Raw genomic sequence first — 17,797 nt, 5'->3', positions numbered from 1 at the left:
TCTGCTAGGACAACACATGAAAAGTTTACCTTTTTCAAAGGTCAAAGTTATCTGCAACTTTCAAGAAACATTTTCTTTTGGTTTCCATTTACTGCTGCGTCAAAGGTGTTAAAATCTCCGGCTAAAAAGAAAAACATATAAAGAGAGTCAAATCATAGAGATGCTGCGAGCAAAAGATGTGGATAAAATAATGAAACCACTGGAGAATGTTTAAATGTTTATTTTCATGTTAAAAAGGATGAATTACCCTGTGGTTAGTATATACCTTTATGCTGGAAAAGGATGTCACTTTATTTCTGAGATATTTCCAGGAAAAAAAAAAAGAAAAAGAAAAAGGGAAAAAAATCCAAAAGTAAGGAAGAGTAAGATCAAAATGTTCTGGCAGATTCCATCAACAACCCCAACAGAAGTCATGTCCTCTAAAGGCTGCACGTTTAACTGAGTGCATTTCACGACGTCAGGTTCTGATGTTTTCCCATAATCAATTTAGGTATTTCTGAGCGGGATGTCTGTACATTTAAAAGCTATAGCTTTGCATGCTTTTATGTTAAAACGTATTTATTCCAACACACCTTTCAGTGTTTCAGTATATTGCCTATATTACATACAAAAATATCTGCTATATCCATATTTTAGCGTAACTCTTCCACCACCCATACTGTTCCTTTACACAACAGGTGACACGCAATACATTACACGTAATATAATTTTGAGGGAGGAGATGGTCGCTGGGTTTATAAACCATCTACCGTGTCATTTACAGAGACTAGAACGGAGAATTGAGGCCATTTTTGAGTTGACAAGAGTAGAAAAACAATGGTGTCAATGGTAAAGGAAAGATTTAGATGAAACCACCCTCTGTGGTCAGTGGAGTTGGAATGAATGATCTTCTCAGACACTTTACTGTGGTCCCAACATTGGGAAGACACCCTTCTAAAAGAGTGAGACAAGAATGGTGATCAACATGCACAAGGGCAGACTTCCTAAAACTTAAAGTTATCCAAGTACAAAATACTTCATCTACAGATGTAGCAAAGGGACAGAAATTAATCCATTTTTTCCCTGCAATCTTTATAAATAAAAACTCTCTGCCTACGATTTAAGGATGATTGCAGTCTGGGAACTCAGGCTGACCAGTGTGCAAAAGAAAAGAGCCAGGAAGTCAGTTATTCCCTTTTGGTTCACACAGCGTATCCTGAGATCTGCTAGCCAGTGTGTCCTTTGGGGGAAGTTTCCAGGGGAAACTTCCAGTGTCTTTTCTTCTTTCTTTCTCTCAAATGCAACACTGTAGGTTTAACTCCAGGACTTCTGTGTGGCAGCTGCTCCTTGATAGCTGTACGCTGGCCTGGAAAGCAGCCTGTTTGGCCCCTGGAGACAGTGGTCTCACATCCTCCACGGGTGTAGGTCACCTGGCCCTCATGGGGCATCTGAATTGCCCTCCGTGTGACTCATGGAGCTCGCGGCCTGGTGTCCCCTCTAGAGGCTGCTGGTGTCTGCCTCAAGGGGAGTCTGAACATCCCATTCTCAGGGGAGAGGAAGGGACTCTATTGACATCGTTTCTTTCAGGTTATTGACAACTGTCCTTTGGATATCTCAGCCGTAAGAACCTGGGAAATCCAGGCAAATGCATGGCCCTCAGCGAATCATATTTCAAGCCTTAGCAATTTACGTCATTTCCCCCTATTTTATTTATTTATTTATTTATTTATTTATTTATATTTTTTGGGCTGCATTGGGTCTTCATTGCTGCGCGCGGGCTTTCTCCAGTGTCTCCGGCGAACGGGAGCTGCTCTTCGTTGCGGTGCGCGGGCTTCTTATTGCGGTGGCTTCTCTTGTTGTGGAGCACGGGCTCTAGGCGCACGAGCTTCAGTAGTTGTGGCACGCAGGCTCAGTAGTTGCGGCGCACGGGCTTAGTTGCTCTGTAGCATGTGGGATCTTCCAGGACCAGGGATTGAACCCGTGTCCCTTGCACTGGCAGATGGATTCTTAATCACTGTGCCACCAGGGGGGTCCCATGCCCCCCCCCATATGAGCTGAAATATTTTGGAGGTATAGTTCCTATTTGTTTTAAATTGACTAGTTGGAAAACAAGCCGATATAACCCATAGTTTCTAGTCAGCAGGGAATATTTAGAGCGGAAAGAACTTCAGTGACATTCTGTTAAGCTGAATAGTGTCCACACCAAAGCTGAGAACAACTGACAGTGTTGATTCCCACAAAAAAACTGAATTTCTGATTCTTCACTATTCACACACACACGTGGGTATAATACGTATGTGCGTGTGCATATATGGGAGTGTGTGTGGTATGGTAAAAGGGATCGCTGCCCTGAAACCTTCCATTTGATCTTTATTTTGAACTGACTGAGTCTCAACAGAAACCAGCAAAGGTGGTTTATGTAGCCTGCATCACTCTGGGTGACGTTGTTCGCTTACCCAAGGGAGGCGTCTTCAGAACCACGGTCAGTTCCCGGCTCCGCAGAGAAACCCCTGGCCCTTCCTGATTCTCCCGTTTGCTTCCTGCGTCACGTCAAGCACTCGCACCACAGGAGATGCTCTAACTTGTATGCCCCTTAATAAGGCTCCCCGTGACAATAGTAACTTCCTTTGTCCCCTCCCGAATTATACCCACGGGAAGTCTCATTTTACCAGTGCGAGGCAGCCTGCTGTGTGTGAGAGAGAGACTCACCCCCTGTATTAGTTGAGGGTCCTCAGCTTCAGAAATGACATCCCTACCCTGTCTGGAATGTCCAAGACCCAAAGGGAGAGAAAATGGAAAATATCTGCCAGGAGTAGCAGGGCTCCCGGGGACAGCTATGTTTCAGCGAGTGCCTGAATCCCTCTCTTTGAGCTACCTCCTTGCCAAGCCATTTGAAAAGCAGAGGCAGCTTCCTCTGGCCACCAGAGGCGCTCTTCCTACAAGGTGTCAGCCATCTCTTTGCAAACTCCTTTGGAAGCTGATGCCTGGGTCTCCTGGCTTTATTCCCCAATCAAACTGGAAGATCTGGGGAACCTCAGCAGCTTCAGCTCCTAACCCCCATTTTAAACACAAGAGCAACTGAACACCAGCCTCTGAGGTCAGGCAGCGTTATCACTGGTAACTTAGGTGCAGTTTACAAACGTATTGTAGTCCTGTGGGCAAGAGACACAAGGAGAATTCTGTGTCTGCCGTGTCGCGGTTGGAGAAGGCTGGTTGTCACACTCCTGTCCACGGAACCCTAGAAGAGAACCACGGAAGCACACCCTTTTGAATTGCCCAGTCAACAGCCATCAGGAGTCAAGAAACTGTTTCAACACCTCCTGCAGGTCCTTGACTGTTTGGGCCTTTAAAATTCTACCTCTCAGAGATGCAAATGGCTCAAGAAAGCTCAGAATGAGGCATATACTCATCCAGTGTCTGATTTTCCAGCTAGCGCATCTTCGTAGAACGTTGTCATGGTTTCCTAATCTGAAATTCTTGCTTTGCTGTTCTTTGAAAAACATTGTTTATTTAAAAATTATGCAGGAATCATGATTTTTTTTTTTCTCTCTTGCCACTTCGATTTCCCAATAGCTATGGTTTTTCATCACAATTGCTTCTCAAGCTTCTGGAAGTCATTTATTTTATGAATTTGGGGGGGTAAACCCATTGCTGTTCTCCATTAATGGACACCCTGTATAGGTTTTATCTCTGCCAGAGTCATGACTGAGGATAGATATATGTTTTGGGTTTGTTTGTTTGTTTTTTTTTTGGTGGTGGGTGGAAATCATTGTATGGGTAGATTTCTACATATTGCTAAGTTGAAACATCATTTCATTTACTGTTTTTAAAAAGTTTTGTTCTGGTAAGAGAAAAGTTTAATCTGAAGATACTTGCTATGCAATTTCCTTTCTCTGCATATCATTTTTAGATTTCGATTTCAGTTTGGATAACAAATGGTGTTGACCACAAAACATTAGTATAAATACAACTATTTTGAGGACTTTTTTTTTTGTCCTCAGAAATGCACCCCAGGAAAGAGGTCCTCATGACTCCCGCAAGCAGAAGATAAAAGGAAAGGTTCACTGTTCACAACTTTTCTCCAAAGTTTTTAAGCTTCATGTAGAAAACTGTAAAGAAGACGGCCCTCTCTTACAGTATATTAATATTTTAAGTAAAATCCCATGTCCCCGTCTGATACAAGAAAGTTCAACAACAAAAAGAAAGAAAGACGGCATGAGGCTAAGCTTCTTAGACATTGCCCCTAAGGGGTGCAGTGAGGAAAACTGGAAAGACCCTGAACGCCTGCACAGACACCCAGGAAATAACAGGACGTGGCACACCACAGGGACTAAAATTCATGTGTAAATCAAACAGATTTCAGAGAAAAGAATGAAATTGCTTGTCTTCATGTTTCAAAAAGAATTGCAGAGGTCAAAGGAACCAGGTGCAGGTGCAAAGATATATAAAAATAATGAGCAGTGCTCGTAACAAATATGGGTGGCTACATTCAGCAGCTTTCACGTGTGTCCAATCTCAGGCCAAGGGCAAGAAATGTCCACTGTGCTTTAAAAGGTCTAGGAGTAGAAAAATCAAACCCAAGTCTTTTCTAATTCCACACGGCTGTTTCGCCACGAGATGATTAACAATGTCTGTGGGGTCTGGTTTATTATATTTGAACTGAGCTAGTACCAGGCAGCAGAGAAAACCGTGGTCTTAGAATTTCTCCAGGACCCCCTGGGAGCTTGTCTGGGGCACATCCTGGCTTCAAACCCAGCTGCCTTTGCTCTCCCTGATGGCTGCTTCGAAAGGGATCCCGCCAGACCGCCACAGACGAAGCTTTGTTAACTCATCCCCTATTGCTGGTCAGACTCGGGCTCCACCATTCAAAAAGCAGAAGGCATAAAGGTGAATACAGACATGAGAAAGGAGTTTACATCTGGTCCTGCAGCCTCTCCATGTACTCTCTGAAGCCCTGGGACGCCCCCAGCCCCATGTCTGGGCACACCCACTGGATGCTGTCATCACTGTCAAACGGGATGGAGTTGGTGTACGGACCGCCGTCCTCCGGGAGGATGGTGGTGTAGGACGTAAACTTGACCCTCTTCCTCTTTGGGCCGGACGAACTCAGAGGTTCGTTTTTCATGTCTTTCTCATAGACAAAGTCAGAAGGTCTGAGCAGCTGACTAGGGAAAGTCTTCTGGGAACCGCCATTCAGAAGGAAGTTCCTCTCCTCGGACTGCAGCCCCCTGTCGATCATGGTCGTGCACTCCTCCGACGGGAGGGTCACGTCCACCGGGTTCTCCAAAAGCTCCACGTCGTTCCCCAGCCAGACCCAGTCGTGGGAATGGGGGATGTCGCCTTGCTCGCTCACGGCGAATCTTTTGTGTCTGTATTTCCAGGCAAACGCCACACAGTTAATTAAGAAGACCAAAATGGCCAGGCAGAAGACGCAAAGCAGGGCGTACATGCCGATCTCCAAGTCGGTCAACCCCCTGGAGGTCACCGTAAGGTCACTAGGATTATGGGGTTCCGGTAACTTCCCTTGAGTGGGGAAGCTTGTAAAGGCGTCTGGACCACCACTCTTGAGCAGCTTCTTATCCTTTCCTTCCATGGGAGACTGCGGGGCTGTGCTTTGGTTGGTTCTTTCCCCGTGGCCGCCAGGGGCGCCATGTTGGAACCACTGCTGCACTGCCCTCTCCTGGCCTCCTTCACGCTCTATGCTGTTCCTCACGTGGTCTTTATATTCCCGACTGCCGCCCTCCACGTCGTTGGTGCCTCCTTGGTGCTCACCAGTATTTGCTTCAAATTTGACCTTGACGTTCCCTTTACCCACGGCAAGAACGCTCTTCCTCTTGGTCTTCTGACAGGGCTCACTGATCATCATTTCCAGTTTAATCAAGGGCCCTTGCCCTTCCCCCTCTGCAACGACAACCGGCCATCTGGACTGAAGGTTTGCCTGGACAGACACCACCATTTCATCCAATGATGAGACAGCAACCGAAAAATCCTTGGAATCGTAAATGTCTAAAGGTGTCACCGAACCGTCACTGAACAGAATCCAAGAACTGACTATTGCTTCCTAAGAAAAATGAAAGCAAAGCATTCTGTTATAATCAGGTTCCTTCAAACCTGCAAATGTAAATGCGATTTCCTGTGTAATATTATTTAAACGTACGATCTGAGAAAAACTGATTTCTATGTTTTATCATCGTGAATAGCTCTCGACACTGCCTGGAAGCGGACTCGGCCCTAAGCTATAGCTATAGTTGATGTGAGAAACAAACAATACGCTTTAACAAGTGCATGAAAGTGTATATTAATTTACTGCATGCCAGACAACAGAACTTGACTTTGACCTTTCTGAAAACATTTTGAAAGATCAGACAATTTATCTGAATCATATTCAGGTGCAACTAGTCAGGCGCCTGCTCAAGAGAATATCCCTTTGAACGTTCTTTGTTAGGAAGCCCATGCTGATTGCTGGAACATGCACTGGCTGGAAGCACTTAAGGAAGGATGCATTATGAGACCCGCTGGCTTGAAAGGCACAGTGCCCTGGTATCTTTATCAATGACACGTCAAAGTTTAAAGATGGGGGAGAGTTTGAGAGTTGGCAATAATTGTCAACAGTGGTGACTGGGTGCCTATTAGCCATGCTTGTTCAAGTAGCTGAAATGGAATTTCTGAGTGCAGTAAGTCCCCTACATACGAAACTTCAAGTTGTGAACTTTCAAAGATGCGAACATGCGTTCGCATGTCCAATCACGTAAACTAGTTCACATGTCCGGCGTACGTTTTGACGTGCCTGCATCCTCTGCAAGTGGTTGTGCTTTTGTGTCCTTTGCTGCACAGGACTGTATAGAGTACAGCAGTGCTCTGCCATCTCCCTCGTCCTCTCCTCCAGTCAGTAACTCGTCCTGCCTCTTCACTCGATGCCAGCCCCTGTGTGCTCGCTGTTGCGCTGTACTACTGTACTTCTCAAGGTCCTGCACTGTAAGATTAAAAATGTCTTATTTTGGGCTTCCGTGGTGGCGCAGTGGCTGGGAGTCCACCTGCCGATGCAGGGGACGCGGGTTCGTGCCCCGGTCCGGGAGGATCCCACATGCCGCGGAGCGGCTGGGCCCGTGAGCCATGGCCGCTGAGCCTGCGCGTCCGGAGACTGTGCTCCGCATGGGAGAGGGCACAACGGTGAGAGTCCCGCGTACGGCAAAAAAAAAAAAAAAAAAAAAAAAAGACTTATTTTTTGTGTTTGTTTTTTATGTATTATTTGTGTGAAAAGTATTATAAGCCTATTATGGTACAGTACTATACGGCCGATTGCATTAGTTGGGTACCTAGGCTAACTTTGTTGGACTTAACGAACGCACTCTCGGAACGGAACTCGTTCATATGTAGGGGACTTACTGTAGCAAAAGGCACCTGCTTTGGCAAAAGGGAAAACATGTGAGCCTCTGGTCACGGTCTAGCAGTGGACTGTGCCTAAAACAGATAAGGCTGCTCTAAAGCAAGTCGCATATGGGCGTGTGGTGGATGGATTAGAAACACATACGAGGAAACTGTATCTAAGCCGCTGAGTACTTTCCTCAGAGACAGGACAGACTGGATAAACAGGAAGAAGCTTCAAAGTCACCAGTCCCGGCTATGAGTGCTCTCTCTACGGATCTCCTTTGCGGGATGTGACTGAGAGAGAAGTGGTCTCCACTGGCCAGGGACGCAAGGGCTCTGGAATCTTACTTGCTGTGGGGCTCGAAGCACATCCTGGGCAACTGCTGTCGAGATGATGGCTCTTTTGTCCAACCTGTGAGGCCGCAGGGAAAGAGACAAGCCGGCCACCAACTGCACGCCCAGGTCCACGATGGTGACACGGTCATCCAGGACGGTCACCGTCTTCTCAGCCAGGATGGAGTCAGAGAGAGGTGACAGGACCTGCAGGGTCAGCGAGACACCTCAGTCTCTGCCCCTCACACCATTCAAAACTCCTTAACTGGTGTTTCCACCACCGTGTTCTCCCAGGTTTCCCGACATGAGTGCACGTATGGAAATTGTGTGTGTGAGTGTTACGTCCCTGTTCAGTTATGCTCTCCAAGTGAAGGAGTTTTACAAATATCATTCTGGTCCCTTTTCTTTACTTTGATTCACATCATGATAACAGCACTGTATTTTCAAAAAAAAAACCCCAAACAAACCATGATTTAATTTAAAGGCAATAACTAAACATTGCCCACCTGGGTACCAAGCACCAAAGAGTAACATCTTTCCGACAACTAATATTTAGGTGTGAAAACGGCAGAATTGTGGTAAAACTTTAACGGATCGGTGCTCGGCCATCTCTCCCTGCACTTATTCTTTTCCGTGGGCAGTCAGATGTCCACTACGGGCCATTAATCACCATTGCGTGGGCTGCTGCGTCATCATCGGATAAACCAGGAAAGCAAAGTGGGAAAGAGAATCTTATTCTCCTTCTAAGAAACCACTCCGAATGCACCATCTAGCTTGCAAGCGGGGGTGACTAACAAATGGAGAGGAATATCTAGCAGGCAGAATTTCTAGACCTGTCCTGCCCAAGAGGTCCCGCTTAATCTCTCAAACCTGTGACTATGATGAGACATCACCCTCCCGACTATGTTACAGGATATAGCACAGCTGGCCTTAGAATAGAGAGGTTCTTCTGGGTTAGCCGGGTGGGTCCCCTGTAATCACACGGGCAGAGTGCTTTCCCTGGCTGGTGGAAGAAGGGAGAGTCAGAGAGATTCAAAGAGTGAGAATCTGGTGATGGAGAGGCCCCATGAGAAGGAAGGCAGGTGGCCTCTAGGAGCAGAGAATGAGCCCTGGCTGACAGTCCACAAGGAAACAGTGTCCTCGAGCCCACACTGCGAGGAACTGCATTCTGCCAGCAACCTGAGCTGGGAAGCAAATCCTTCTCCCAAGCCCGCACAGAAGCCCAGCCTGGCCCACACCCTGACCACAGCCTTGTGGTACACTTGGCTTGGTACTCCAGGCTCACCTGGACTCCCCAGCTTCAGAACTCCGAGTTGATAAATTAGTGGTGCTTTAAGTTGGGAGACTGGTGGTGACTTGTTACATAGACATAGAAGAGTAATGAAAATATAGTGTTGAGTACAGCTTTGTCAAAAATTAACTTTGGCAAAACCTAAAATCTGACTTAATTAGCTCTGAGCGTTTACCAAATTAACATTTTAATTTGTTATTCAAAAACGATGCTGCACTCTTTCTGCAGAATTATCCCGTCAACGTTGGCTAGAAAATAGTTTTCCTATTACTACAATAAAATGGAGAGCGCTTTTTATTAATTTTAGTGCAATACGTTTTATTTTTTAATTTCTTGTCCACTGTTAAGGTGAAACATAGCTAAATGTTTAATCCTCAAGTTCAGGAAAATAAAACTAGCTTTCACAGGTTCTACTGTCTCCTATCAGTGATACATGAAAAGTAAACTATCATATTGGGGGAAAGATTACTTAGACTGTGTGTTTAATTCAGCTTTGGTCAAAGAAATGAGATTTTTTTCTCAACACGAGATATAATTTGAGTCTAGATTGTTAGAACCGACGAACCCTGTTACTGCCCATGATTCTCTGACACAGGCGCACACCGCCCTGCACGACAGCATCTACCTGGACCCTTATCAATACAGACCGGGGCTGTGGGAGGCGGCGAGGGGCGGGTGCCTGTACCTGCACGGTGGTGATGCCCGGCTCCCGGCCCACCAGGGTCCTGCCGTCCTGTAGCTGAGCAATTCTCGGCTCTTCCACCTTCATGAAATCCATCACGAGGTCAGTGACGTCAAACTGCCAGTCGGGGCCCAGCATGTAGCTCAGCTGACCCGAGTCGGGTGACTCGGCCACGAACTGGGTGAGGACGCGCACGAGGGCGCGCTGATGCTGCAGAGAGCAGCCTCTCCCCTTCCTCTCCTCGTCTTCTTCGTCCTCGCTGTCTCTGGCGGGCCTGGGACACACACACGGCAGAGCAAACGTCATTGCTGCGGGGAGGTGTCTCGCGCCCCCCTCTGTCCTCATTCCCCGTGACTCTGCCCTGCTTGGTGTGAGCTGCTCACCATCGGGTCACCCGCCGTCTGCTCCTTCGTTCATTCCCCGGGCACTGTCTGGTGGTCACCGAGCGCCACGTGTACTGCCACGTGCTCGGAGCACAGAAGCCCAGCTCGGCCCCTGCCGCGCCCACCCAGCACCAGGTGGGGGGACCAGCCCCACACGGGCAGAGGCTGCATCTCTGTCCTGTGTTCTGGAAGTCTGCAACTTCATCACGATCCCCCGTGCGGGGATGAACTGGGGCTAGAGGAGGGAACGGGAGGTCTGGGATCAGAAGAGCCGTGTGGAGGCTGGCCTTGACCATCAGTCACTCCCACAGATGACAAGGACCCCCCTTACCACCCTGCAGGTGTGCTTGAGGAGATGCAGGCCAGGTGTGACGACACCTGAGGGCGGCCCTCGTGAACCATCACCTGGGGACGGTGCCCACACCCAGCCCCTTCCATCTCTACAGAAGAGGCTTCCTCTGAGCTCCGGGCCCTAAAGGTGATCAGGGTAGAGCCTCCTACCTCCCATCCGCCCTGATCTGAGTGGTCACCGACCCGCAGAGGTGTTGAAACTACTGAACCACGTCTGGCACCTGCGTCCTGGCTTCTCCCCCTTCCTCCTGTCCCCCTACTCGCCTACCCACACCCGCCCTGAGAAACCCTCTCTGGCTCGGCCATTCTAGAACCTTCTCCTCGAGATACACCTGTCCCGTGTCCTTTACGAAAGGACCTGGTTTGATGGCTGCTGACTGGTCTGTGGCCCTCGGTGGATGGGTCTTGGGTCAGGGGAGAAAGGGGCAGAGACTTATACGCGCTGGGTTAGACCTAGCGTGTGCCGGGTCCTGCCCTGTGTGCTCCTGTAAAGAACTGACGTAAATGGGCCATGTGCCACCTGCCAGCCACACACAAGTGACCCACGTCACCTGCACAGGCCCCGAGGAACAGGGTGTTCTAGGAGCTGATCTCGCCGGTGAGGAAACCGAGGCACAGAGAGAAGGGGCAACTGGGTCACAGCCACACAACCGGTCACCTCGACACGGAGTCCAAGCCTGGCCGCTGTCCCTCTACTGGTGTCCTCTCCCTCTTTCTAAAGATTAAAAAAAATTTTTTTTTGCTGCACCGCACAGCTTGTGGGACCTCAGTTCCCCAACCAGGGATCGAACCCGGGCCCTCGGCAGTGAAAGCCTGGAGCCCTAACCACTGGACCACCAGAGAAGTCCCTTTCTCTCCCTTTCATTTCTCTTCACAACAGCCCTGAAGCATGCTCCTGTTTCTACACGAAGAAACCAAGGATCAGAGCAGTTAACACAAGGCCCAGAGAGCTCGTTATTAGCAGTTTGGGACGAGCACCACATCACTTCTGAAACCCACTTTCTTAACAACATGTCGCTCCACCTCCCTGAAAGGTTAACCCTCAAGGTTAGAAAAGTAAAACTGGCTTTCACAGGTTCTACCATCTTCTATTGGTGATGTACATAAAGTAAATTATCATACTGGGGGGAGATCGCTTAGACTGAGTTTAATTCAGACTTGACTGGTAAAAGAAATGAGATTTTTTTTTTCTCAACACTCTTTAAAATGGAAAAATTAATTTGAGTTTAGATTATTAGTTACAGGAAAAAAATTTCACCAGCACCTAGCAATTTGAGTTTCCCAAAGTGAGGGGTAAGTGTCCTTGCTGTTAAGTGAGATGATTTTAGGTGGCAGTAAAAACACTGACTGACATACAGAAAGGTTATTTCCATTTTATTTTTCAATCATCCTGATTATATCACAGGGAACGTCTCTGTTTGGTGCCAGGCGATCTTTAAGGGCTCTCTGATACCTGCTAGTCTCTCCCAGCTCATAAAGACAAATTCAGACAAACAACTGTATCTACTCAGAATTTAATAAAAATATTTTATTTTCTTTGCATTAATTTTTACTAGTTGGCTATTTTTTGATAGTGATGTGGAGTTTCTCCTAAATAAATAGATAAAACTGAAAAAAGAACAGTAGTAAGTGTATTCTAGGTGGTACTCAAAAGTTGCAGTCTCATAAAAGTGGTGAGTGAATAAATGAAGTTTTAGAAATACCATATTCATAAAACAATTGCATTCTGTTGTGTTAAAAAAAAAAACTTTAAATTTCGAGGTCATTTCAAATTCATTGAAAGTTTAAAAGATCATACAGGGAGGTCCTGTATACTGTTTACCCAGCCCCCCAGATTTAACATCTTGCATACCTGTGGTACAATACCCAGACCAGCAAATTGACGTTGGTACAAACCACAGAGCTTATTCAGATTTCGACAGGTTCATGAATACCCATTTGTGTGTGTGTGTATGTAGTTCTATGTGATTTTTATCACATGAAGATTCATGTAACCATCACCATAACCGAGATACAGAACGGGCCCGTCACCACAGGGGTGTCCTGTGTACTGCCTTACACTTCTACACCACCTTTAACTCATGGCAACCACTAATCTTTCTCTTTCCTGTATCATCATAAATGGTACCACACTGCAGCTAACCTTTTGAAGCACTGGTAAGGATGTGGATGTGTGTGTCACTGGATGACTTAACACACTGCTGGTGGGAATGAAAACTGGAGCAGCCTCTCTGGAAAATAGTCTGGCAGCTTCCTTTAAAACTAACTATGCCCTTGGGCTTCCCTGGTGGCGCAGTGGTTGAGAGTCCGCCTGCCGATGCAGGGGACGCGGGTTCGTGCCCTGGTCCAGGAAGATCCCACATGCCGCGGAGCGGCTGGGCCCGTGAGCCATGGCTGCTGAGCCTGTGCGTCCGGAGCCTGTGCTCCGCAACGGGAGAGGCCACAGCGGTGAGAGGCCCGCGTACCGCAAAAAAACCCAAAAAACAAACAAACAAAAAAAACTAAATATGCCCTTAACATACAACCCAACAATTCCCCTCTCGGGCATCTTCCCCAGAAAAATGAAAATCTACATTCATACAAAAGCTTGTATGTCAAGCTTTTGTCATAGCATCTCTATCCAAAATAGCCCCACACTAGAAAAAACACGTGTCCTTCCATGGACGCATGATTAAGCAAACTGTGATACTCCCTACCAGGGGATACACTCAGCAAAATAAATAAATGAATTATGGAAACATGCAACGACTGGGGTGGATCTCAAGGGAATTACGCTGAATAGAAACATGTCCATTCTTAAAGGTTTCATACTGTATGGTACTATTTACCAGCTAGAGAAAACTTTCTGCTTTCAAAGGGCTCAACTGATGGGTCAGGCCCACCTGGATAATCTCCATCTTTTAAGATTAACGGATTTAGAATTTTAATTACATCTGTAAAATCCTTTCACGGCAGTCCCAGATTTGTGCTTGATTGAATAACCAGGAGATGGGACTCTTGAAGGGATGTTATCTTTAGAATTCTGTCTACTGCACGATGTATCCTTTCACTGAATTCTTGGGATAACTCTATTCAGTAACTCTATTGTCATCTCCAATTTATAGATGAAGAAACAGGAAGAGAGGGGTTAAGTGACTTGCCCAAGGTCACACAGCTATACGTGAGAAAGCCAGGGTGAAACTCAGTGGCCTTATTGCAGAGCCCACAACTTAACCATTGTACTGTGCTTCATAGAGGATGGTTGGCATTTATAAGCAGGAAACTGAGGTAAGGTAGGAAAGAGGAACAGGGAAGTAGGGAATAGAAAAAGAGCTCTTCCCTTAGGGCTTCCCTGGTGGCGCAGTGGTTGAGAGTCCGCCTGCCGATGCAGGGGACACGGGTTCATGCCCCGGTCCGGGAAGATCCCACATACCACGGAGCGGCTGGGTCCGTGAGCCGTGGCCGCTGAGCCTGCGCGTCCGGAGCCTGTGCTCCGCAACGGGAGAGGCCACAGCAGTGAGAGGCCCGCGTACCGCCAAAAAAAAAAAAAAGTACCATAAGAGCTCTTCCCTTAAATGCCAGGCCTTGTGCTAGGTGCTCCTTATGAGTTGCATCGTTTTACTGAATCCTAGCAACTATTCTACGAGGTAGAGATGATTATTATCCCTATTATAATCGCCTCCTGTCAAAGTAAGTACCCAAGTCAGATCCATCTGAACTCCGATCCCACTATTACCCACTGTGGATGCAGCTTCCCTAGGGCCTGGGTCCCTGAGGACGTCTGCCTCAGAGCGGAGCCCCAGGAACCTCAGAACCACAGTCCTCGATGAACTTCCTTCCCCCACCCCCTTGGTTCCTCACCTTCGGTTGGAAGCCACTGGGATCCTCCACCCTTTGATCTGGCTGAGCTCCGTATCGGAGATGTCGACCTGCAGGGGGAGTCTGGGCGCCCAGACGGTGACCTCTAACTGGGAGGTGAAGTGCTGGTGGGTGAAGTTCACGATCGTGTCCACTTTGCTCTTCATCTCCTTCCCATTCGCAAAAATCGAATCGCAGCCGTTGGAGACCTTGGGGGAGGGGACAGAATCTCCAGATGCATCAGCAGGAAAAAGCCCGTGAGAAACTTGACAATGAAAGTTCATGACCTGCAACAGCTCTGATTTCTGAGACCCAAGACAACCAGGAGAACATGACTTGAACAGAAGGTAATTTGTAGGCACTAATTAGGGACAAACGCTGATAAACAGACTCCAGGAAAACCATTTTGTATTACGAACCACTGACAAGTAAAATCATAAACATAATTTAATGGAGTTCCATAACCTTTGTTGCCTTTTGTGTGTGTGTGTTTCTCCCTTTACCTCACCTCCTTTATGTACTCAAACCACCGCTAATCAAACCCCACTTGCAACACACTTCACTCTTGCACCGTACCTGGAGATGCTTGAAAAGGTATCTATATGTTACTAAAACAACACTTCGGTCGAGCCATAAAGGGGATTTTTTTTTCCCTGAAAAACCAAGAGAGCTTTGCACTAGATTAAAATCCTTGCAGGAAAATACTCATGGAATGCACTAGAAATGTGGACGTAATTATTTTTGCCCCATTACACTATAATTTTGCAGGATGGAGGTGAGGACGCAGCATTTTGTTACGGACTTCTGACTCAGCACGCGGAGGTACCCTTCAGCGTGCATGCATTCGCGGGTTGGCTGTTAGACAACGTAAGCCCCCATTTCACTTCACGTCTTCCGGATAAGCAAGGAAAACGTTGATGACTTTCTCTCCTGGACCACCAGGAGAATGAATGTCTTTTACGTATGTATCTGGGTCGGGCGGGGGAGGGAGCAAAGGTCACGTTATGTGCAGAAGACACAAAACCAACACTCAGTTCAGCACAGAACCACAAAACTGCCAGGGGTCCACAATCTCATTTTACAGATGAAGAACCTGAGGCCAGCAATGCGACGTCACTGGCTGGAGGTCACACACTACTTTGAGGGGTACCGTGTGGTGCTGGGCTGCTGTCAGGACTCCCCAGCTCACCTGGAATGCCACCAGGCAGCCCGTTTTGCAAGCCACAAACGAAGACTGCAGTACCTGCAGCCCAGGCCTCCCTTCCAAGCCCGAGGTGCACACGTCCAACTGCCCCCTCCATGTGAACAGGTGAACGGCTCAGAGCAATGTCAGCAGTGCCGAGGTCGAAACTCAAAGAACAAACCTCCATGTTGTTCGGGACAAATGATCATCACCTCCCTCCTCCCCCCAAAAAAGGGCGTGAATGTGAATTTTCTCCCACGAGAAGGAAAAGATGAGCCTGGTTCACTGTAGAGTGAAATCAAAGACTGAGGAGAAGATAACTAACGAGATGCTTAAACCCCTTCCCGCATCAGCCTCGCAGACACAGGTTCCTGGCATTGCCACCTCACAATGGCACCAACGCCTTTAGGAATCTTTAAGCATAATTAACCAAGGCCACTAATGGGACGATGGGCAGAAATCAGTGACACTGACCTGATAACCTTGGGCCACAAAGCAATGAGCAGCTGTGCTGGAGGGAAACTGCGTCAGGCTGAGTTCATCTGGGGAGCCGCTTCCCCACCCTGTCAGAACTTAGCCTTCCACAGCCCCTTGCCCTCCAGGCTCTACTACCCTGAGCAGCAAATCTGCCCGCAGATGGCAGTGGAAAGTGGCAGCTAATGTGTTTCTCCCCCTGAAATTCCAGTGGGAGTTGAAAAAAGACAATTCAGGGGCTTCCCTGGTGGTGCAGGGGTTGAGAGTCCGCCTGCCGATGCAGGGGACACGGGTGCCCCGGTCTGGGAGGATCCCGCATGCCGCGGGGCGGCTGGGCCCGTGAGCCATGGCCGCTGAGCCTGTGCGTCCGGAGCCTGTGCTCCGCAACAGGAGAGGCCACGGCAGTGAGAGGCCCGCGTACTGCAAAAAAAAAAGACAATTCAATCACTTTTCGAAGCTTAAAAGAATCTACTTCGCCCGTCCCCTCTCTTTGTCTGCTTTACTTTTTAAAAGGGAGAAGAAAAACCATGAGGCGAGCAAATCAGCTGTCTTTTAGGGCATGTTGGAGGGATGTAAATCTGCATTATTGTGCCCAGGATTGTAAAGAGAGCAATCAGAACAAGATTTTCTATTAGAGCAGAAAATGGAATGGAGCGCCATGTTCTTATTTTCAATTCCTGCGATGGGGACCCAGTGCTGAGCCCGACTGCCCTTCCTTAAGTACTTAAAAAGGGGTGGAAGACCCATTCTAGAGAAACCCCTGCCTTCCCTCCAGAGCACTGCCCCGGGAGACATTCGCTAAGACCGCTAAAGACCCCTGCACTCAGTGGCTACACGCAGACCCATCTCAAGAGAACAAGGCTCCTTACTGACAAGAACTCTACAGTGGATGCAGCAGGGGGCTCCGCCCTCAGCTTCCCCTGGCTCAGGTGGGCGTCACCTACTGCTAGAACTTTCCCCATCCTACCTTCTACAGTACAGACCTCAACTGTCCTGAATTTTCAGGATTATGATGATCTATATGAGATGTACGTATGTGTGCATGTGTTATTTCCTCTCGAAGGAATGGTTTAGTATTTGCTAATTCAGTGTTTGCAGTGACTTTATAAGACATAACTACTGCAAATAATGAGAATTAACTGCAGTAGGTACCTCTTATTGGTATAGGACCTCACTGCCTCCCCCTCTCAAAGCCTTAAGCCCCACAAATAACGCTGTGGGGCGGGCATCATGATTTTCATTTTACCTGGACCGAATCCAGTGTAGAGAAAGGGAACATCACTTCCCAGGGCTTCACCTGTGTGTAATGATGCCCGCCAGCCCCCAGGACTGCTGACGCCTGGCCCAGTGCTATCCCCCCTGCCTGTTCACGTCAGTCCCCGCCAGAGACTTCCCACGGTACACGGGGCGAAGTCCAAACTCCTGATCACAGCTTACAAGACCTAAGGACCTGGTACTCCCTCCTTCTCCAGGCTCCCTCTGCGCTTCCCTCCCTGCCCACCCTGCACACACTCCCCACCAGTCCCCCATGGGTCTTCTCTCCCATGGCTCTCCTGAGCTTATCCCCCTCCGGAGGCCTTAGCACGATCTTCCTGTGACTGAGACCTGCCTGTCATTCAGGTCTGAGGCAGATATAACTGGTTGTCTACGGGCCACTCAATCACACACCAGCACCGCTGCCCCATCACATACACACACACACATCTTCCTCTTTTCTGTCCAGCCATATGCTCCTTGCCAGTGAGTGGCTTAGGGAAAGGCATGTGACACAGTTCTGGCCAAGGAGGAGTGAGGAGTCTGCTGGGGATTCTGGGAAGGGCCTCCTGGCTTCGAGATGCCCAGAAAGTGGTCCCTCCTCCCACTGGATGCTGCCACATGGGAGGTGACAACAGGAGCTGCAATGGTGATCTCAGAGC

The 17,797-nt window shown here is 48.1% G+C and overlaps 1 protein-coding gene across 2 annotated transcripts in view; it reads right to left on the bottom strand.

The window, feature by feature from the left end:
* Positions 1–204: 204 nt before the first annotated feature.
* The window catches only part of TMEM132B (transmembrane protein 132B), a 403,314-nt gene continuing 385,721 nt past the window's right edge, over positions 205–17,797 (bottom strand). For both annotated transcript variants that reach the window (XM_060310360.1, XM_060310359.1), the window contains exons 6-9: positions 14,228–14,433; positions 9,657–9,927; positions 7,696–7,887; positions 205–6,040 (exon numbers count right to left, since the gene is read on the bottom strand). In XM_060310360.1, coding sequence (XP_060166343.1) covers positions 4,892–6,040; positions 7,696–7,887; positions 9,657–9,927; positions 14,228–14,433 — 1,818 coding nt within the window. In that variant the 3' untranslated portion in view covers positions 205–4,891. The remainder of the gene's footprint in view (positions 6,041–7,695; positions 7,888–9,656; positions 9,928–14,227; positions 14,434–17,797) is intronic.

The sequence above is a fragment of the Globicephala melas genome, chromosome 13 (assembly GCF_963455315.2).
Source record: "Globicephala melas chromosome 13, mGloMel1.2, whole genome shotgun sequence".
Taxonomy (NCBI): domain Eukaryota; kingdom Metazoa; phylum Chordata; class Mammalia; order Artiodactyla; family Delphinidae; genus Globicephala; species Globicephala melas.
This window is presented reverse-complemented; position numbering and strand designations above follow the sequence as displayed.